General features: G+C 43.1%; 1 protein-coding gene across 2 annotated transcripts in view; it reads right to left on the reverse strand.

The window, feature by feature from the left end:
* Positions 1-23,104, reverse strand: part of LOC146182984 (uncharacterized) — a 34,577-nt gene that overhangs the window by 8,162 nt on the left and 3,311 nt on the right. The window contains exons 3-6 of one of the 2 annotated variants that reach the window (XM_084608679.1): positions 19,192-19,397; positions 14,343-14,390; positions 1,222-1,334; positions 241-359 (exon numbers count right to left, since the gene is read on the reverse strand). In XM_084608679.1, coding sequence (XP_084464805.1) covers positions 241-359; positions 1,222-1,334; positions 14,343-14,390; positions 19,192-19,196 — 285 coding nt within the window. In that variant the 5' untranslated portion in view covers positions 19,197-19,397. Of the gene's footprint in view, positions 1-240; positions 360-1,221; positions 1,335-14,342; positions 14,887-19,191; positions 19,398-23,104 lie in introns of those variants that run through there. The other variant, XM_084608676.1, reaches the window with a different exon arrangement.

Consider the following 23,104-nt stretch of genomic DNA (forward strand, 5'->3'; position numbering starts at 1 on the left):
CGACGGCCCCCGAATTTGTGCCTGGAGCAGTAATACTACAATTCCAAAAGCGCTGAAAATTGGTTGGAACGCAAAGCGGAACTTCCAAAGCTGTGTTTAAAACCTGCTTTTGCATTCCATGTCAAAAAGGCAGCGTTTTCATAATTCCTCGTTGCAGCTACATCAATAGCCTCTCTGATAATCGCTGAATGTACACGAAAACGTTTTGAAGTCAGTATTGCTGTCACTCATGAATCTTACCTTGATGATGGAAGCACAGAAGTGTGCTCCCGCCTCCGCTTTGCCAGCCTCATCCGTTGACGCTTGTAGGATACTTTGTACTAGGACTTCCATGTCCTCTGGTTGCAGGTTATCTGGCTCTGCGCAAAGAATGGTCCCGCAAATTCCCTCAGTGTAGAGGTAGTGCGAGGCAATGGAATTAAAAGAAAACTACACACATAACATACATGGTGATTAAGTCGGAGCAGATCTTGCCACTGCATTTGGCTACTCTATAAGTGAAATGCACATTGAAGCCTGGTGCTCATTTATGTAATGAACAGACCCTAAAAGAGAGAATGCGTTAATTAGAAGCACTGTCTTCGTTGTCGCGTGAGCTAGTTGGTTCATCATAACCATCATCATCAGTCTGAATACACGCACTTGAAAGCAATAGTCATATAACTCCACTGTCTGTTCTAGCTGCATCCATGTGATCCCCGAACACTTCATCTCATCCACCAACCTGAATTTAGTCGCTCCCATTTGCTTGTTTTCCCTTACATTCCAAATCAACCTTATGGTCAGCCGGGTATTTTCTCTTGGCACTCATGTCCTGCCCATGCCCACTTCTTCAACTTGATTTGGAATAGGCTGCCATTGACTCGAACTATTTCTTTGACGCATCGTGCACGGTTCCGTTTTCACAACATTCCACCTACCATTTTTCGCTGCGTGGTCTTCAATTTCTGCGTGGTCTTCAATTTATATATCGTAACGCTTTTTCTAAACCCTTTACCGAGCTCGATGTCTAACACCAAAACTCAGCGAACCCCTGCTGACGTACACTACATTTTCTAGGCCCTCCAACGCAGTTAATAGATCTCTGGTAAGGCTCCACCTGGCCTTTTAATACCTATGCATTTATCCCTCCCAGGTAACCACTGAAAATGCGCCTTCTGTCGCGTCATTACCGATCGCGCGGATAGACTCAACAAGACATTCGTTTCCGCACATGCTTACCGTTCTGCGCCTTCTCAAATATGCTACACCCAGAAGGGCGAACTGCCACCAAAGGACTCGATGGCTGTCTTCCCTCTAGCATGGCCTCCCTTGGATTGGGCTTGTTGGGGGCGCTGCATGATGGGAAGAAGCAGTGAAGTGTAAGATAATGTTTTTGCCTTTATGGCAGAAGCTCATCTTCAGGCTAAAATTAACTACTCTGCATTGATAACTGTATCAAGTGTGGTTCTCATACAAGCGGCCCGACCCGAGCCAACGCCCCTTTTCCCTTTTTGTCGCTGCAGCCCCAGCTATCAAACGCAGTGGAGTAAACGGCTGGTTTGTGGCCTAACCTATTGATCTGTCAAGTGTCTGATTGAGTCCAACGATACATGGTGTCAGAAGTGGCCTCATCTGCCGAACAGGACTGTTCCCATGGCCAAAGGAATGGACATCGTCAAACTGTCGGAACCACTTCAGCTGACAATAAATGCCTGAAGATTCTAGCTTGTATTCAAGCGGAAACTGGTACTGTTCTTGACAGCGATATCCACCGACAGCCCAACGACAGCGGCGGTCAAAGCGGCGATCCGTTGTAGCGCTGCCGGCCACGAAACATTAGAAGTCTGAACAATTTCAGCTTCGCGGAAGGTGAGCGCAAAGATGATGAGGATACGCTGTTAAAAATATACCCTTAATTTTATGAAAATGAAAACGAAATCTACGAAAGACACGAGTTTTGTAACTCTGTGCAAGGCAAGGCCGAACCATTTGAGCCTTTTGCATGAGACCCGGGTATCAAGCTAAGCTGTGTAACTTCAGTGGTCTCGAATAATCCATGGTAAGTGGCCAGGCTGTTTTCCAGAATAGTACGATGCTCAGGGAGAAGATGCTCCGGCATAAGAGTCTTATGTTGCAGAGATCAGAATAAATGTGCAAAGCCACGCAGGATGCCGCACAGCAGAATGCTTTATAGCGCAAAAGAAGTCTGCAAGTAGACTACACCGCAAGAAACGAGCCAGGTAAAAGAATGCAGGTTTGTTGTAAGCAATGCAGCCGGATACGCGCCAGGGTAATTCCCAGCTTAAGGGAAGCGCTGCTACGCCCGCAACAGAATGAACCACTTCTCGGTATGCTGCAGAAATCGCCAAGTCAATCAAATACAGGAAAACTGGAAGGCGATGACGATGGAAGGCGAAGTTTTGGACGTCAGGATATGTGGTGTCAATAGGCAAGCAGTGCTAGATTTGATGACGCAAGGCCAGAATTCCGGATACAAGTCCATTTCAAAGTTGATTCGGGCTGCCAGGCAAACTTGTTCCCCTCAGAAGTTTTCAACTCGTCCGCAGAGGAACGTTTCTGCGCAAGAGCATAGGGTCGTGACTGCCTACTATACGGCTTGTACTTAAACACGTCGGCATCGTCACAGCATCCCTGGCCATTAATGGTCGCTTGACTTGAAGCGAACTCGAAGTTCATTCAGACCCCATTGCACGAAGAAACCTCCAGGATTTGTACTTTTGCAACACCGTTCGGTCGATATCGTTTTTTGCGGATGCCTTTCGGTATTTCGTCGGCATCTGAAGTGTTTCGAAAAACACTAAATGAAATTTTTGAATATCTTCCTGGCGTGAGAGTGCACGTCGAGGACATACTAGTCTGGGGCACTTCCCGGCAGGAGCACGATCTACGCCTTCGGTCGGCTCTGCAAGCAGCTGAGCAGGCCGGTCTCACATTTATTCGTGAGAAATGCACTGTTGGCGTTCAAGAAAATGAGTTAATGAGCTAAGCACGAGACAAACTCTTTTTATTGTGAAAAACTGCTGAGAAGCAATCCTTGGCTTTAAAACGTGCCTGCAATTTGGCTTCATTCCAACAGCTGTCGCCGCCGTAAATCACGATGGGCGCGGTGATTCGTGCCTCGCAGAGCAAACTACCCTGCACCTTTTCCGTGAAATTGGCTGCTTGAAACGACAGTACACGATGGCGTTATTACCTGGTTCGGTTCCAGTGGTACAACCGGCCGAGACACTACATGAAGGGCCCAACCGCATGGAGAAGGCGCCTGTTATTAAAAAAAGTAGATTTACCCACTGAGTGGGTAGGTCCATATGTCATACAACGCAAAAAGACTGGAAGAAAGGAAGGCTCTGGGTGTGCGTGTATCAACGAGAAGTAAAGACATCATGCGCGAAAATTGCTTGATTACTGGACGTGTAGATACTGAGTGCGAACTTTCTGGGGCACAATTAGTTTGCTGCCTCGCCGCGAACTCTGACTTCTGTAAAATTCCAGTCGATGAAGCCACGTCACGGGTATGCACATTTGTAACTCCGTTCGGCCGCTACTGATTTTCTTCTCGCTTTCGCGATATCTTCCGCCAGTCAGGGGTTGCAGAAGATGTCAAAAGAGATTTTTTGAAGTTTTACCAGGGGTGCATGTCAATTTCGAATATGTCTTAATCTAAGGTAACAGCAATCAATTTGATGAGCGCCAGCGTGCCGCAATAGGAAGGGTAGAAGACGCTGGAGTCAAGTTCAAGCGTGAAAACTGCGTCCTGGGTGTAAAAGAAATAGTTTCTTGGTGACGTCATCAGCGAACATGAAATTCTGCCCAGCGCTGATCTACTTTGAACCGTTCGAGGTACACCATACTTGCAAAACAAAAATGCAGTACGCGGAATGCTAGGGGTCGTTAGCTACTTCCGAAGTATCTGCCTCGACTGAGCGATAAAACTTTCCTGCCGCGCAGGTTGGTAAAAGCAACCGTTGTTTTCGACTGGGCTCCAGTTTATCAGCGTGATTGGAAAGAATGAAAAAGCTCCTTCATTCCCCTTCTTCGACGCAGAGAAGGAAACAAAAATTTCGGCTGACCCATCAGGGCTAGCGATAGACTAGGTATTTTTGCTAAAACATGAGAGTGATTGACGCCCAGTCATGTACGCTTTGCAAGCGCTAACCAATAGCGAAACGCGGTACTCTCAAATCAATAAAGAAACCCTCGAAATTGGTTTTCCATGCGAAAAGTTTCACCAGCTGGTCTATGGCCGAAGGATTGCCATTGAAACGGATCACAGGCCTCTGTAGGCGATCACAAAAAAGAATAACGGCGATATGCCACTACGAACAATAACGGCCGATCGCCTCACGTTGGCCATCAAGGTTTTGTTAAGTGTGCCGCGTACGTGCGTCGTAAACAGTGACATTGATGCAGCACGGGCACGGATTGTATACCTCTGTGCTTGAACCTTTGTGCCTCTGTACTTGGAGCTAACAGATAGCAGATAGCTTCAGATATCTGATAGCAGATACCGGTGCTGGCAAATGGACATGGCAGTAATTTAATTACAGTAATGAATGAAATTACTGTCCCTTAATTACTTTTTGCAATAATTTGCAATGTAATGAATTATTTCTTAGGTATGGTAATTTAGTAATGCAATGAATTACTTTTTCGGTTGTTCTTTCCAGCAAAAGTAATTATTTCCTTTCGAAATTACCCCGCCGGGGTGGCGCAGTGGTTACGGCGCTCGACTACTGTTCCCAAGGACTCGGGATCGAATCCACGGCCTCGGCGGCCGCTTTTCGATGGAGGCGAGAAGCAAGGCGCCCGTGTGCTGTGCGATGTCAGTGCACGTTAAAGAACCCCAGGTGGTCGAAATTTCCGGAGTCCTCCACTACGGCGTCTCTGATAGCCTGAGTTACTTTGGGACGTTAAACCCCACAAACCAACCAACCAACTTTTATTAAATTTCGCCACTACTTCTGCAGTAGACAATAATGTAGAGTACTGTGAAAGCAGGAAGGCGTACGGAAAGCCGAAGCCAGCGTAACGGAGCGGCAAAAGGAGACAGAATTGAGCAGAATAGTGCGTCTGAGACCTCGTGTGCAGTAGGGTCCCATAGTGTGGCTATGCCATTGCAAGCATTCTCCGATTGGCAGGATACAGGGCGTCAAGGAAATGCCGAAGAGAGAGGCGGTGCAAGAAGGCTGGTGTAAAACTAAATGTGAGCGCGGTGCAATGGCCCTCCCTGTTTCGTCGGCTAAGGCACACTGGTGCCCGGTTACACTCGTCACCACAGGGGCGAGGGAGGATTGGTGTTGGTAGAGATAGGCGGAAGGGTCCATGGTGTGAGCCAATATGTCTTAAACATTATTGAGCAGTGAGCCTTATTGAGCAGTGACGTCGATTCTTTCGACTGCGGAAGCAATAAATAACCTTGCTTCTACGGGCCCTTCAAATGGCGGAGACAATTCCGGGCCAGCAAGACACTGGGTTCGCCGTTCATTTTACGATCGTTCGACCATGCTTTCGCTTTTGTTGTTGCTTTTAGCCGTTTTGTTTTGTAAAGCAAGTGCTGTAGGAAAAAGCGAAGGAATACCTCTCTGGGATGGAATTTGGCGGGAAGACGAAAAAATGTGTGTGCTTCGCGTCTGGAGGACAAGCTGTTTTGTTTAGAGCTTTACTTAGTTTTGCTTAAATAAAAGCTAGAAAGTAACTTAAAAGTAATTCACGTACTCAATATAAGTACTTGTAATATATTTTCATTACTTTTGAGAACAGTTATCAGTACTGTATGTTAGTTTTCTGCAGTTTTCAGCAAAATATTAGTAATGTAAGTTATTTATTTTTAAAAGTAATTTTGCATCTATGCTGGCAAGCAACTTTCTCTTACTTTTGTATATTTAATAAAGTAACCACTACAACATATGCTGCCAAGATTACAGCGATCCTTTGTCTATTTTCTCTGATAGCATTATGATGTGCAGCTTTCCCTTGCAAAGACCAGCTTTTGGCTACATGCTCTTCCGTGCCCCTGCCCTTCCTGCAGGCCTCTAATCAATTGAAGACGTCCGAGTTCATGCTGTGCAATTCTACTCCAGCATAGTAAGGACACAAGAAAGCGACACCTCCTAAGTGAGGTACTAGCGGACCCATCATCATCATCATCATCAGCCTGACTACACCCACTGCAGGGAGAAGGCCTCTCCCATATTGCTCCCCTTAACCCGGTTCTTTGCTAGCTGCATCCACTTGACCCCTGCGAACTTCTTAACCTCATCCGCCCACCTAACTTTCTGCCGCCCTCTGCTATGCTTTTCCTTCCCTTGGAATCCAGTTTGTTACCCTAAGCAACCATCGGTTATCCTCTCTTCACACATGTCATGCCAATTTCTTCTTAATTTCCACTAGAATGTCGGTAACTTGAGTTATTTCTCTGACCCACTCTGCACGCTTCCTATCTCTTAATGTTACCCCTACCATTTTTCGTTCCATAGCCCTCTGGGTTGTCCTCAACTTAAGTAAAACTCTCTTGGTTAGCCTCCACGTTTCAGCCCCATAGGTGACTACAGGTAAGATGCAACTGTTGTATACTTTCCTCTCGAGCGATACCGGTAAGCTGCTAGTCATAACCTGAGAGTGGGCAAAGATACTTGAGCAAAGATTTGCAGCAGATGGCTCAAGGAGCTAAGATTGAAGGAGCGTTAAACCGTTTGTAGCAGAACAATCGGTAGTGATGGAATACTGCTGCAAGAATGTAAGGTCCTCGTACAAAAATAATGGGAGCAAAAATGCTGCGAAAGTTGCATGCAGGACATCTTGGACTGAAAACGAGTAAGGCCAGAGCTCAGTGTCTGAGTTTCTGGCTGAGCATTGGCAGTGCTATTTGGACGCTTATTCGCAAATACAGCGCATGCCACAAGTATGCGTACAAGCAACCTTTCGAGCCTTTTATTTTGTGGCCGACACTTGGGGAGCCGTGATACTTGGTAGAAATCGATTTCTCTCACTTTAACCAAAGGAAATACAGCGCTAAAGGTTTGACCAAACACACGGAAAGACGAACGGGACAGGCGCTGTCCCGTTCGTCTTTCTGTGTGCTTCGTCAAAAACTTAAAACGGTATTTCCTTTGTTTAACAATGTCCCACCAACTAGCCCAGCAAGAGATACTGTTGACCTAACTTACTTTTACTTTACTGGTGATATATACGTAGTGGGGTTTGATGCGCCTTCTAGCTTTCCAAACGTGAAGCTTGCTGTTAGCAATGCGCGTGAAGTAATTACGAAATGTCTCTGTTATGTTAGCACTGTGGAGAAATCCTGCCCAACTATGTACTGACAATGGGCCTCAATTCGCTTCCCAAGATTTCGCGGATATTGCACGCCGATGTGACTTCATCCTGATTACGTGAAGCCCTGAATTTCCACGCTCGAAAAGTGTGGCCGTAAAATGAGTACAACTTTAAAAAGAAATTAGCGCAAATACTTGGATGGGACAAAAGAAAAGAAAACACACACGACGATTGACAAGATCTACTACCAACTGTTTATTAGGGTGCGTACACGAGGAATATAAAGTAAAATAGGAGCATGCACTGATGGTACAGGTTCACATGCCAAGCAACTGCAAATTGATTAGAGCACGTAGAATCAAGAAAAGCACATTCAGCGTCATATATCTGCAAAGACGCGTCACTCGCACAGTGATCAGATATTTTGACATGGAAGGCCTCTAGCACAAGCCGAGATTTTACATTGGCGCTTCTGCCTAGAATCTTAGTATTCTGAAATACTAAGTACAAATGAGTACAAATAGTGAAGCGCATTTTGAAAAACAAAATTACTATTGTTCAATGCTGCAGAACCAAATATTGAGCGAAAGCATTAGTTTCGGGTGACCAAGCGTTCTTCTCTTTTTCTTCTTCCTCAGCCCAAATATAAAGCCCCGCTTTAACCAAACGGTATGAACGTGCCTTAATGGCCTATAAGGGTAACGTGAATGCAAGGGTTCCAGCAGGCTGATTCTGTCATAACCGTCCCATGTGAAACGAGAGACCCAAGTTGGCAGCTCCTGCAGTATGGAAGGGTTTCAGTGTTTGTTTCAGCAGCCGCACCTGATGCTGTGACCTAAGTTTTTGTAACATGTCCATCACATGGCTGATCGTGACCGCCTGCGATTATAGGACTTGAGGATGTCCTAGGGGTCGATGTCCACTTCGTCGTCGTCGCTGTCGTCGACTATGTGGCAGTTTTTGTGTTCACAGCATATGTTGTCGATTACGCCTTAGAAGGCGGTCATTGTCTGTTAGGATGAGCTATCGAGGAGCCACCTTCAGGAGAACAAACGCTTTACGCGATCACTGCCGGTCGTTTCGAACTCGTACCTTGTCTCCTTGCTGCTGTGGAAGCATTGGCTTGCCCTTGGATGTCTTGCGCAGCTTCACTACGGGATTCTCTGTTTTCTGCATTGAGGTAGTGGTGCGCAGCCGGTGACGTTGCAACGATTCTCCTAGTGATTGGCCATTCTCTAATGGAGACGCTCGATAGGATAAGACTCATCCAGAAGTGTAACTAGTCTCCGCAGTTTATTTTTAATTGGGAAAGCAATACTACTCAAGGTTTTGAGCCTTCATTGTGGCGCGGCCGCACCCACGTGACACTAGGATGAGCTGGACTACCAACTTAAGCGATCGGTGTAGCGCGGCCGCACCCACGTGAAGCTATAATGTCACACCCCACGTGACACTAGTGTCAGAGCTGGCATGTTCATACGGCTTGGTTAATGCGGGGCTTTATACGTGGGTCAGCCTGTAGCATTCGGCATTCACATTTCTAAACAAAACTGCATGACTACTAGTCTATAGCTTGAGGAGCGTACACTGTTCTACAGCCAGCTAAGCAGCTTATATGACTTGCAGTCTGCAGCTTTAGAGGCATTCACATTTCTATAGACAGCTAAAGGCAACTGCATGACTAGTAATCTATAGCTTCAGGAGCATAAAAGATTCTATAGCCAGCAAAAACAGCTCATATGACTTGCAGTCTGTAGCTTTAGAGGCGTTCACATTTCTATAGACAGCTAAAGATAAATGTATTACTTATATTCTATAGCATCCGGAGTATAAACTTTTCTATAGCTTGCTAAAACTGATTCTATGGCTTGTAGTCTGTTACTTTAGAGGCATTCAAATTTCTAGACAGAGCTAAAGATAATTGTATTACTAATATTCTATAGCTTCAGGAGCAAAAACTTTCCAATAGCTTGCTAGAACTGATTCTATGGCTTGCAGTCTGCAGCTTTAGAGGCATTCAAATTTCAATAAACAGTTAAAGATATCTGTATAACAAATAATCTATAGCTTCGCGGACATATGGGTTTCTATAGTTAGCTAAATAGATTTTGTATCGTTCAGAAGCTATAAACAAAGTGGTATAGAATTTTTATAGCTGTCTATAGATATTCCTTTGGCACTTTATAGCTGTCCATAGGTAGACATAGACGACCATAAACTTTTCCATTGAAGGACATACACCATTTTTGTATGGAGAAAGCGATATAAGTTGCTTTGGCTGGCTATAGAAAAGTTTATGCTCCCAAAGCTATAGACTAGTAGTCATACCGTTATCTTTAGCCGTCTATAGAAATGTCAATGAATTTAAAGCTACAGACTGCAAGCCATATAACCTGTTTTAGCAGGCTATAGAATATTGTATGTACCAAAAGCTATAGACCAGACCATAAGAACTTTTTGTATGAGGCAGATCAACCCAATACACACAGAGCCTAAACGGATGACATGTGATGCCAATTGTCGCCACGTTTCTTAGCGCATCATCAAATCTGATTTCTTCGGAGAGGAAAAAAGGCATGAGGTGTAGTTATCATACAAGCGGCCCGATAACTCGCCAACGCCCGTTTTACTACTCTGTTGCTGGAGCCCCAGCTATCAAGTGCAGTGCATTAAACAGGCGTGGGTTTTTTTACTGGCCTAGCCTACTGATGTGTCGTATGTCGGCTTGAAGCCAACGATAGACGCTCCTACACATATACAGCCCTACGTTGTTTTCTTTTCCACCCAATTTCAGGGCATATTTCACGCTGTTGCTCTGCCTGCGCCATAGTGCTTTATGCTAAGTACAACTCAACTTCTGAAATGATTAACGCACAGGCCACAATGATCTGAGGCAGGTTTAGGAGCTATAAATGAAATTAGCTTTTAGATATAATCGAGTTACTCCCAACACAAAGCAAACAGATAAATAAGCAAAAGATTTTCAAAAACGCGAGCGGTAGAGATACCAGAGCTAATATTTGATATGCTTGAAGATACTCAGTGACAAACTTTGAGAAAACGGTATGCAAATGGAATACATTTCGCAGTATCGGCAATGAAATATTGAATTTGCCTTTAATTGCGAAAGCAATATACTACTCGCACTTTCAAGCCTTGGTGCTAACCACGTTTGACCTTTGACCTTTAGACGACCCCCGTAGACAACCCCAAGCTGGCAGGAGCTGCCAACTTGGGTCTCTTGTTTCATATGGGACGGTTATGTCAAAATCAGCCTGCTAGGACCCTGGCATTCACGTTACCCCTATAGGCCACTAAGGCATGTTCATATGGGGTGGTTAAAGCGGGGCTTTATATGTAGGCTGAGGAAAAAGAAAAAGAGAACGCTCGGTCACCCGCAGCTAATGATTTCGCTCCATATTCGGTTCAGCAGCGTTGAACCCTTGTAATCTGTCCTTGATTTGAAAATCTAAATTTGACTCTACCTTTATGGACAAAAACTTAGGGTTGTCTTGAAGGCCTAATTTTAAACATCATGTCTAAAATAGTAATATTATGAATATCAGATATTTCGAATATAATTCGTGATAAATGAAGACACTACTGTACTTTAATGCGACCAAGTGTAAAAAATTGTAATGTTCTTGTTTAAGGCTAATTTTAAAGTCTTCTATTCTCACTTCGGTTACTGGAATATAAACTAGTGTATAGAATAGAATTATAAATTCGCTGAACCATTGTAAATTCACGAGGCGAAGTGAAATGGTAGATTCATAAATGGTGCAACAACAGGAATGACCACTAGTATCGTTTTTTACCTGCCTGATACTTTCCTCTAACATTTTAAATTCTGCAACAAACTGAGAACTTACCCAACGAAACTAACGCTCTAACGATCTTTTTTTCAGTGATTCATCATTGCTTACTGGCTGCAGCCGTTAAAGAAGTCTGAGAAGAGCTTTTTTGGGTCATCTCGATGGGTACATCAGAAAGGTGTGGCTCATTTTCGAAGTTCACAGCATTTGTGTGCAAAATGTCTTTTCACGCCTTTTATTCTGGGACCTTTTGCTACAGTAAGACCTATAGAGGATCTGTGCACAAAAAGCTTTACCTAACTTCGGTGTTTGGAATTGGCTCATTTATAAAACAATATTTTCTTTTCTATATGGACCACGGGCGCAGATATTTCAAATTCCTTTTAGCAAGGTGTTTGTGCCTGTTGATAACGCTGAACTCCCCAGATGAAACAACGCCTTTGCAATCGATGAACCAGCTCCAGAAAGCTGGATGTTGCATTGTGTCGCGCGTAATTTCCTGGGGCTAGTTTTTGCCCAGTGTCCGCGCTTTACCAATCTCTTTCTCTATGTAGCACGTTTGTTGCTATCGCCGCCGCCGAGTTGCTTAGTTCTTTTGCAGGCGCGTCAGCCCAATGAAGAGTTTTCTTCAGTGCAATCACCGACTCTTCATTTGTGCCAACGACCCTGGTCACCACCACGTGACAATATCCTCTCACCGTTGGTGTACCTTTCAGTTGAAGACTTCGAACTCAATGGGATTCATTCATTCATTGACACTGTTATTCATACACCAGTGTGTACAGGAAGCCAAGGAAAAAAAAAAAGCAGTTTTACGATGGCTTGAGGAGCCCCTAGCCCGCAAAAATGCACTGGCGGCAAAAAACACAGTCAATGAAAAAATGATTACAGCCTAGTGATAACAAAGAAAAGGAATAATAGTAGTGTTTTAAGAGAATAGCAGACTTTCATGTCCTATCCTAGAGGCTTGCTCCGGATTATACGAGGCTGCCATGGTTCGAAATGAAGAGGAGGGAAGATGTCTGGGTTGCTCAGTTTTTCAAGGCTTCGAGTATTCAAAAGGCAATGCCTCGAACGCTGACGGACATTTTTCGTTCTGGTGTTTATAATGCTATCGCTTTAAGACGACCACTTATCCTTCAGTGGTGAAAAAAGTACTAAGCGTCAGTGCTACTAAAATTAAAACGCATTTAGCCACTGTGGACTGCAATGGGTGGACGGAGCGCTACCATCCGCTTCTTTCATTAATACTGGACGGCGCCATTCCTGAACATCTAGAGTACTAGCCCGAGAGCGAGGGAATAGTTGTGCGTCTTGCCGGGTATCGTCTCGCACCGAATGCGCACGCGAGATCGCAGCGGCGCGGTGCGGCCCCGCAGCCTTGATCTCACCACTTTTCCCACAAAAGTAAATATTTTTTAGGTTCGAATCGTCTTTGCTATCAAGCTTCCAATTTGAACAGTACACGAATGCTAAGTGGCAAGTGAAATGGTATGACATCGCACTGATGACTGCTTATAAAAGTGCAGCATCAAAGCTGTGATACGAATTAACGTGTGCACTTTTTTCAGACACGTTTTTCTCAAATCCAGGGAACAGAGTCAGAGTTTTGGTCGAACGGGCTTTATATATCGCGTAAAATGCTGCGAAAGTAATACCTCATAGCTTTCATATGCGCAGAAAGGACAGCTTTACTCACACTGAAATACCATAGCTGCTTTCTGGGGCAGTTAAGCGACCTGACATAAATGTCATGGCTACAAGGGTATGACTAGTGACATCAGTAGGCAGTTTATCTGCATAATTGACTTTCCTGATGTACGAAATGTGCCTTGGAATCAGAATTTTATGTTTCTAGCAATCAGCTGCTCACTAATCCGCCTGTGAAAGTCACAGACACACTGTAAAAAAAGCTCTACTTTACGTAAAAACCCGTTGGTAATGCGTTGCCCAAGAGGTTTCCGTATGCTAATTACGGCCATACGTGCACGACATACGACAATTTCTGTGTGCTTGGTAATTGGAGGTTTCGTATAAGTGTTCGCGGAATGAAATTGTTTCTCCGAAGACAGATGCTCCAGTTTTGTTTCTGGAAAGCTATGTTGACCTCATATGACGATTTCTGTATGCTTGGTACTGAAAGGCTTCGGTTTTCTTGTTGCTGACGATTACACAATGCACAAGTGTATTACCTCCGTAACAGTCATTTGAGCTGAAGCAGAAATGACCTGAATATTAACATGTTCACTACCTAGTTGGTCACCAGTGAGTCACATAATTTATTCATGCTGTGTAGCCACAAATACTGGGCATTATGATTAAGATGTAGGAGATTTTATCGAGTGGTATACAAAGAGACCTCACAATACAATCTGCCCAATGCTTCAGCATATGATCCAGTATTGCGGCAGCATGGCATCAATAAATGACATGACCCACCAATGCTCCAAGATGCAGTGCACATGTTAAAGTGCAGGCCGTCTCCAGCCCAGCTCAAATCACTTCATTACAGATGCAATACATATACACATTATATATCCTTCAGTAACTAAGCAGAAGCACTTGTCCCCACAAAAGCTGCTGAGTGCATGCACACATCATAAAGGATAGGATAGGATAGGAAATGTTAGTTTCTCTAGGAGGGTCTTGTGCTAGCAGCAGAAGAGTTCCATCTTCCGCCTTCTCACAGGGTCGGTGCCCCTATTCCAGGGCTCCGCTGAGCTTCGCTACTCGCTGGGCTTGCTGGATTAGACCTAGTTGGCAATCCAAATCGCCGCTGGAGAGCCGGCTCTCCCAATAGGTTGCCAATTCCTGACACCATTTGCATTCCGGCTGAATGTCCGGGTAGATTTTGCTCAACACGTATGGGTTGAAGAAACATCTAGTCTGCAATCATCGCCAGACGCATTCCTGCGCCTTCACCAATTGCTTGTCCGGGGGTGGGTAAATCCTCCGCTCAAGTTTGAAATAATTAGTAACGTCATGAAAGGATACCGGCCCATCTCTCGTGGACCTTCCCGGAACGTCCGGCTCACCTACTCGGCTGACGAAACCTCGAGCATTCATGTGAGCCGTCTCGTTCCCAGGATTCCCAGAGTGTTCTGGTACCCAGAAAATTTCCGCCTCCGTAGTCCCTCGCCCCGTGGCCCGATTCAGCAATCACGTAACTTGCAAATAAATGTTTATCGGATAAGTGTCACATGGCATATTCAAGTCCATGCGCATGGACAATAACATAGTGAAATAACAAACCTCTTTATTTTTAATATGTCGTGTCTTGTACTCTTCCACATGGCCAGGCTAGAAAAGAGCAGAGAAAATGCAACTGTTAGTTGCATCATTTCATGAATGCATTGTAAAAACAGTGCAGCGATATTCAGTGCAATAAAAAACTAGCACATATAATTCACTAGCCAGAAATAAAGAGCTTTCACTATATGACCATTTATTTGGTATGAAGGAGCACTGAACATGGGTAAAGGGGGTAGGCCTCAGTTCGCAGGTTGAGGCAACGTTTCGACAAGTGGACTTGTCTTCCTCTGGGCAAAGCGATCATCACTGGCAGAGGTTTAAATATGCTTTTGCCTCCAAAGAAGAAAAGCTGGGGAGGGGGAGGATGCATGAGAAGAAAGTAGGTCATGGAGTAAAAAATGTTTCTTCAGTATGTATCTCTCAGCCTGGAGCCAGGGATCCTGTGGCCTGCAAAAGAAATAAAAGTAGCAGTACCAGGAAAGACTACAATGCCAGGTAGATCATTAGTCACCACCTAAGAGGGTTTGAAGCAGATAACATACAAAGCAACAGGCTTTGCAAAGGGCCCTGATAAGGAATATATATCTAAGGGGGGCAATTCTTAAAATTTTCTGCAAAAATTGTGTGTGTGTGTGGGGGGGGGGGGGGTGAGAAGGACAAAGAAACAGAATAATAACCACACAGTGAACCACAACCAACATGCTATAAAAAAGTGCCAGGGCAAACTCAAGTAACAAATGATAAGGAGGAAATGTGTTTGCAGAAACATCTGCAGCTTATGCTATTCCAGATGGGAATAGAGTGTACATTATCTGTGAATACACTGTACAATTAATTCTGTACTTAACTAGGCGCCTGTCCCGTGTCCTTCCTTTTCTCTTGTGTGCGTGTATTTTTTGTGCTAAGAATGTTGTCTGAAATTAATGCTATGTGAGATTGTTTTCCAAAATAGTTACGATGCAGAGCGAATATACTTATAGGATTCTAAAATTCCTTTAGAGATATATTTATCTGCTGATTGCAATGTTCTAAATTTATGAATTAGATATACCTCCATATTTTCTGTCCCTTGCAGGTTTAAAGGCTGACTGGAGAATATATAATTTCATTTCTTCGAACTTATGATCTTTCTGATTTAAATGCTGCGAAACAGCTTTCGGGAGGTTTTTGTCTGTGTCTGCCTGATGGCCATTAAGCCTTATGTTCATTGGTTGCCCTATCTTTCCGATGTGCTGTTTATTGACAGAAGGACCATTCTAGAAGGTAAACAATGTTTGAAGAGGTGTACTTAAATCCTGAATTTATGTGAAAAGTGAAATCGCTTGCATTACTTTTAACCGTGGTGTCTTTTTGTATATGACTGCTCGTCTTTCAAGAGAGCAAAGATGTGGTTGCTTTGGATGCTGGAACCAGCAGGAACAAATATCTCTAAAGGAACGTTAGAATCCCTCAAGTATATTCCTTCTGCATCATAACTATTCGGGAAAACAATCCCACATAGCGTTACTTGTACAGTTTATTCACAGCACATGTATACTCTATTCCTTCTCGCAGTAGAATAAGCAGCAGATGTTTCTCCAAACCCATTTCCTCCTTATCACTTGTTACTTGAGTTTGCCTTCAAACTTTCTTTTTTTGCATGTCAGCTGTGGTTCACTGTGCAGTTATAATTCTGTTTCTTTGTCCTTCTCCCCCCCCCCTTTTGCAGTAAGTTTTAAAAATTGTCCCCCTTAGATATATATTCCTTATCAGGGCCCTTTGCAAAGCCTGTCCCTTTGTAAGGTGTATCTGCAACAAACCTGTTTAAGTGGTGACTAATCATCTACCCCGCATTGTAGTTTTTGCTGCTACTGCTGCTTTTATTTCTTTTGCAAGCCACAGGATCCCTGGTTCCAGGCTGAGAATGCATACTGAAGAAACTTTTTTTTTTACTCCATGACCTACTTTCTTCTCAGGCATCCTCCCCCTCCGCACTCCTTGACTTACTTTTTTCACACCCACTTTCATCCTCCCCAGATTTTCTTCTCCGGAAGCAAAAGCATATTTAAACCCCATCTAGTGATGATCGCTTTTCCCAGACAATGACAAGTCCATTTGTCGAAACGGCTCGACCTGCGAACTGGGGTGTACCCCCATTACCTTTGCTCAGTGCTCCTTTATACAGTGTAAACTATCTTCCTCTCATTCTACCTGCATCATTCACTCATCTGTAACACTAGTTTATACCCTCTAATTCAACATGGCTTGAAGGCATATATGAATATTGCACCAATAACTATAGAAGGGAGTATGCCATTCTCTACACCAGAAGTGTACCATTAGCAGACACTGACAATGAAAAACTTGTAAATTCAGTTCAAATTTTTTGTGCAAGCAGGATGGAAACTGCTAAAAGAAAAAGAATAGAAATACGTTAGAATTATGATGGGAAGAATCATGCAGGTAGATTACGTCTTGAAATCGTCCATGTAAAATGCATGCTAAAACAAAATATTACAGATCTGAACAACTCTAGGCATTAATGGCACCACTTTGCGTAGCTTCAAGGAGTCGGAGGGAAAAAAATGAAGACTGGCTGAAAATTAAAATTTGGCTAACATATTTTAGCCCTTTTAAGTAGCTCAGGTTTAAATAACAGCCCATAATGCATGAGCTCGCATTAAGTTCATGAGTTTGCAGATACCGCGAGAAGTAATAATCGCTAGCATCTGAGAAAATGAGTCCTAGGTAGTAAGTAATCATGCAAAGCTAGTTCAGTTATGAGCACATAAAAATTAGGTATTCATTTAAGAGCTTGTCAGTCAGATGAAATTAGAAATTAAAATGATTATTGAAAAAAAATGCAAACGAATGCATACCAGAGATTAGCAGATCCAAGAATTTTGAGAGTTACATCACAGGTTGGCTAGCATGTCCTGATAAAAAAAAATTTCTTTCAGAGCATTAGTGTTAAATGTTTATTTTTTTAGGCATATGACAACCTTGTCATTAAAAGCATGGTTCTTCACTTCATAGAAAAGTTGCCCTATTCTGTAACAAATTTCTGGCAGATAATCAAGGCCTTATTGCATCACAGTAAATGCATAATAGGGGCACATATATACTAAAATGTGGCATTTTATTCCTGAAGGACTATTAACACGACTACTGCTGCTAACAGAGACCAACAGAAGTTTCACTTGGAAAATCTGCTAGTCAGTGTTATTTCTCACAAAATATGCTTGCAGCTCCCAAAATATTTTGTGGTCCCAACATTGGCATGGGAGTGGAAAGATTGCATAGCTTTGTATAGAGGCCTGTGAAGCCTTACCATTCAACCGTATCTGGATTAAGTATGGCTATCAGGCAAGAACAAGGTCGACAGAGTTCTTTGCCCGAGTTGGCATGCAACCTTTTCTGCAGTATACAAAGCAAGGCCTAAGCCGCCGTAAAAACACATAGTAAAGCCTTGACAGCAGTCACACATGCCCATCTGAGGACGCTAATTTTTGTTCAGAGGAAACTCGTTTATCCCCAGAATTAATTATATCGAAAGCTTTAATCATTTGTCGCCAAGGGTTAGCTTTGGCATCATCAAGAATTGTAGGCTTTGTACAAAGGTTTGCTTTCTTTTAGGAATGTGCCATCTCATTATTTATTGCCTAGTCATGTTCATACAGTCTGCTGTTGATGCACCTCCCCATTTGTATAATGTGTATACCAGAGCAGCTCAGAAAGATACTGTGCACAGCCTTAGTGGTGTATTTTAACCTACCATTATTCTTTACACATATATATTGTTTCTTGTTCAAAATGGAACAGATTACCAGCAGTTTAGTAGCTGAAGAAACCACCTTGACATCATACCTGCTGTGCATCTCCATTATGGGGGAAATTTTATGGAGTAAGAATTTATTTCACGCACAGTCTTCAGACTAAAAGACCCGGATCTGGTTGGTTCTTTTACATTTTGGAGAAGACATGCTGCAACACTGCAGATGACGTTTCAGCATAACCTGCTTTCTCGAGCAGTTCAAGCCGGCCTTCAAAGTTGTTATTCAAGGAATCTGAATAAACAATTCATCTGTATTACGGCTTCCATTAAAAGCTGATAAAACATGACAGTTGCTAATTTTCTTTCCACAATGATGAACAAAGTATTTCCACAGTTTATGAATGACAATTTCAAACCCAGAATAATGTCTGCTGAAAGGAAGTTAATCCTGGTCTTTCCAGAAAATACATCTTCTGCAAGGCCAGTGTGTATACAGCAGAAGGTAAAACAAACCAACAAAGAGGGCCCAAACAATGCATCTGTAAGACACTGCATGAAAATAGTTCCTTATCTCTATTACATTTCCCACAAAATAAACATTGGCCACAGATGGTGTTTTTTTCCACTTCTAATCAACTGTTTAGAAACTGTACACTCTTACACAAGAAGTAAGAGATATGTGATAAGAAAATCAGGAACTGTACATTGAATGCACCACTAATATTGTGTACAACCTTGCTCTTACCTGTGGCTGCATATACATTCGGCAAATGAGAAAGTGAATTTGACTGCCAACTGTATGAACGTGAAAGAATAGAAACAATGAAAGATGGTACCTTCTATACACAGGCTGCATGACAGGTCTGCATACGGTTGGTTGGCTGATGACAGGTCAACCAAGAGACATATGGCATGTGAACCAAAGCAATGAATGCATCAGTCATGAAAATCTGTGGTAGCAACCAGAAAGGCCAAGGGAACAAGACATTAAAATCACAAATTGAATTACTAATCTGAACACAACTGGAGCAGGGTAGGTAACAAACCTATGGTAAAGAAGTCTATTGTATGGCCACATTCATTGTAGCTGCATACCTCATTAGTCACAGAAGTGCGCTGGATTATGTGGGTGGGGCAGGCTCCAAGCAGTGAATCTGGATGCAGGGAATGCACTCCACCTTCAGATGCTTTGTAGATGGCCACTTGGCCACTGGGAGCAGCAAAGACCCCATATCCAGATAAGTGGCGGTGGGGTTGATGGTGCAAAGCTGCTGCAGCTTGGCAAGGCTTCACACCAGACCCTGCATCAAGAAGGACGACTTCAATATCTTGCCTCAAAGTAGAATATGTTTATAAAGAGCTGGTATTTAGTGACATTTTGAACAATTAGTTACACATTCATCCTTAGAGCTCAGTACAAGATATTACAAACAGTTGATCACAGGTGGTCATGCCCATGCTAAAAATTAGCCATTCAAGGGAGTGATGTGATAGCATGTCGCACACACAGATGTTTTTCTTTTTTTTAATTTATAATTTTTACTTTTCTACAGCAATTCTTAGCATAACCAAACATTTGCTTTCTATTCCATAAAGTTTCATGACTTTGAAAGCATTTTTCTTTTTTTCAATTATTTCTTTCATCAATTACTAAATTTTATTCATTAGCACCTCAAGCATAGGCTTTTCATTCTTTGAATTTTGACACCTCTGAACCCCCTTTCCTTATTTTTTCACTTAATTCAACAATTACAATGATTTGATTAACTTGTCATCAACTACAAAACAAATATTAATTTACTAGAACCACAAGTTGTCATATGGCTTTTTTACGCAGCCCCGATTATTTATGACCTACTACACCGACCACTACTACCACGCTGACGGCTTTTCAATCAAACGAGAAGTTTAAGCAGTCACTTAAAACAGCATTTGCTGAAGTCTTCTCAAGGACGCAATTTGCACTAGTGAAAAACCACAATGGAACCTTCTTAATTCTTAGTTCTTTTCCCACACAAAAGTGGGAGAACAGAAAAGAATGAAATGGAAAGTTCCCTTTGTCTGCGATCATTTTCGCTATGCATAATTGAAAGCCAACTTGTCTGGTAAACTTTTGATCACAGGCTTTCGGCACCCACAGATTCTACAGCCACCTCGTCACGGTTACGGTGCTCGACTACTGTTCCCAAGGATGCAGGATCGAATCCCTGCCTTGGCGGCCACATTTTCGTGGAGACAAAAAGCAAGGCCCCCGTGTGCTGTGCAATGTCAGTGCATGTTAAAGAACACCAGGTGGTCGAAATTTCCGAAGTCCTCCACTACGGCATCTCTCATAGCCTGAGTCGCTTTGGGACGTTAAACCCCACAAACTAACCAACAAACAAAGAATGCTTTTCTCAAAAAGAAAGCAACACTAAGCCAAATGAAATGCTGTAAAAAATAGCTTCAAATTATCGTGAATTCCACAAGCCTTTTCACTTTAAAACTGAAATTTGAATATAAAAGAAACCACTAAGCTTTGCTATAATCATGGCAAGTTTGATTTGGTATTACGATGGCATAGAGAAGAAAAACAGTATTTCCTTAACTGAAAAAGGGAGCAATACATAAGTTATCTCACTTGTCCACTCATGAAAGGCCCCATATCGCAGCTTTAAACAGTTTAAGGGGACAATGTGAAACGCATGTACAATAGATTCAACGCGTTTTGTTGAAACAAGACCACACAATGCACCCACACCCATGCATGTATTTGATACTTAATTTGGGAAATGCAACGTCTATATGGTCAGGAGAAGTAGACATACTGCTCTAATCGTCACATAATGTGGAAATTCGGACCACCATTTGGCCTGAATATAGACGTAAATATACAGGGTTAAAGCTATTTAAACAGCTTCAATCAATAGTATGTACTGCCTAGCATGTTGATTCATGATACAGAAGAATACAGCACAGTAGTAGCAGGGACAAGAAAGACAGATGCAAACACAGGCGCTCACTGATACCGCTGTCACACGGGCAGTTTTACCGCTGTCACACGGACAGTTTCAATGCTCATCGAGGCAAATGGAGATTGAGCTCAATGGGGTTCAGCTACTTCCACACGGCAGTTTTCAATGATGCTCGAACGCGATCAGTATTGACTCAAAAGGTTCAAGAATGACCACTGGCATGCCAAGGAACATTAAGAGGAGCCCTGCATTCACCGTAAGGTGAAAAACAAGAGAAAAACAAAACAAAAAGTCTTCTGGATTAAATTGTTGACAATGAACAGTGTCAACCAGTTTTATGGGAGTCAAAATGATCACTCTAGATAATCTGCGGTGTTCAGATGTAAACAAACTGACAATTTTCTTATATGGCAGCACCGCATGCCACAGCATTTTGCTCATGATTGCCTTTTACCATGCTTTGCGACAGCCAAGACTACGGAGAGCCCCATATGTGTTTTAACGATAGCAACTACGAACGCAATGAAGACAACCACTGAGCTCTGTCGGCATCCTTACACAAAACGAATGCGGCAAATGCAAATAATTCGTCGTCGTTCCGGTGTTGCTCGCCTGCAGTGCCTGTGGGTTATGCTGTGATGTGAGGCATTCGAATAGCCTTTGAACAAACTGATTCAAAAAACCCCTTAGTGTGATATCCGCCTCGTTTTATACTGTTTCACTTCGTATTTTCACTAGATGTTGTTGCCCATGGCTCGATCTGTTGAATGACATGGTCACTACTCCATGCCCATTGAAATTTGCCGTGTGGCAGTGGTGCATCTCGACGACCATCGAAAATGTCAATTACCATTCACTCAATGGACATTGAATTGAGATTGCCCGTGTGACAGAGGTATAACATGGGTGTCGGCAGGAATTTTTTCTTAAAAGGGGGGGGGAGGAAAAACTAGAGAGGGAGGAAGGAAAAACTAACTCGACTGCATCCTATAGCGGGCGGGGTGGCGGCCAAATTCTCCTTTTGCACCCTTCTTCTGATGCCCATGATGATCAACAGCCCCTTCCTGCCAATCTTACATAACATGTTCACAGGTGCTCAAAAACAACTCTACTCAGGTGCACACACTTATCGAAGAAATTTGAAGAGGCCTGAGCTTTTGCTACTACTCATGTGGGGGTGTCAAAGCACTTGTATAGAACAGCTGTTCTTCCAAGGGCAGGTGTGCAGTTCTTACACATGCTGCAAATTTGGCTGAGCATACCCAAGTCTACCTCTTTCAGATCCTTCTAGTCTCCTGTAACCTAGTGTTTAGACACCTTCCACTGGCTGATATAGATATTTCCACATGACAGGGAAATGAAGTACTTGTTTTTTGTAAGCTGGCATGGGCAATGTTTGGCCCCACAGACGGGTTCTACAATGCTCTCAGAATTACCTTTTTTTGCACCACTGGTTCAATTTCTTTGACACAGAGAAGACAACAGTTTATGCTTTCTTTCCAATCTTTTTTTAGTTTGTGTGATATAGTATGTGCATACATTATGAAAGCATCCTGAACAGGATTTGAGAGGGAGCCTCTGTTCGCAAGCTGAGCCAACAAAAGAGAAGTCCCTTTGTCAAAACGTTGGCTTGGCTTGCAAACTGAGGCTTCTCCTTCAACCCCTGTTCAATGCTTTTTAAACCGTGTAGCCATCTTCTTTCTCTCATTCTGCCCAGTCTGTAAACACAGTATCATAAACACCTTCCTTTGACAGCTGACTGCTTTGGGTTGCTTCCTAATAGCAGAGAGCTCTCTGCTACAGCAATTAAAAGATTCGCTGTATACCTGGCTTCTTTAAAACGGTGCAGTTAGCTTTGAAATGCATCTTCCTGTTGGCGCATGCATAATTTTTCAAGAGCACTCATCAAACAAGAACATACTAGGTCTCTTTACTAGTTTCAAATGTGCCGAGGCATGCACAAGAACCAGCTTGTTGCCCCTTAGCTCCCAGGCTCAGCATACATGTTTAGGGCCAAAATGCAAGCACAATTCCAGACACCTAATGTGGCCATC

Source organism: Amblyomma maculatum, chromosome 7, assembly GCF_055883805.1.
Source record: "Amblyomma maculatum isolate TAMU_Amacu chromosome 7, ASM5588380v1, whole genome shotgun sequence".
NCBI classification, from domain to species: domain Eukaryota; kingdom Metazoa; phylum Arthropoda; class Arachnida; order Ixodida; family Ixodidae; genus Amblyomma; species Amblyomma maculatum.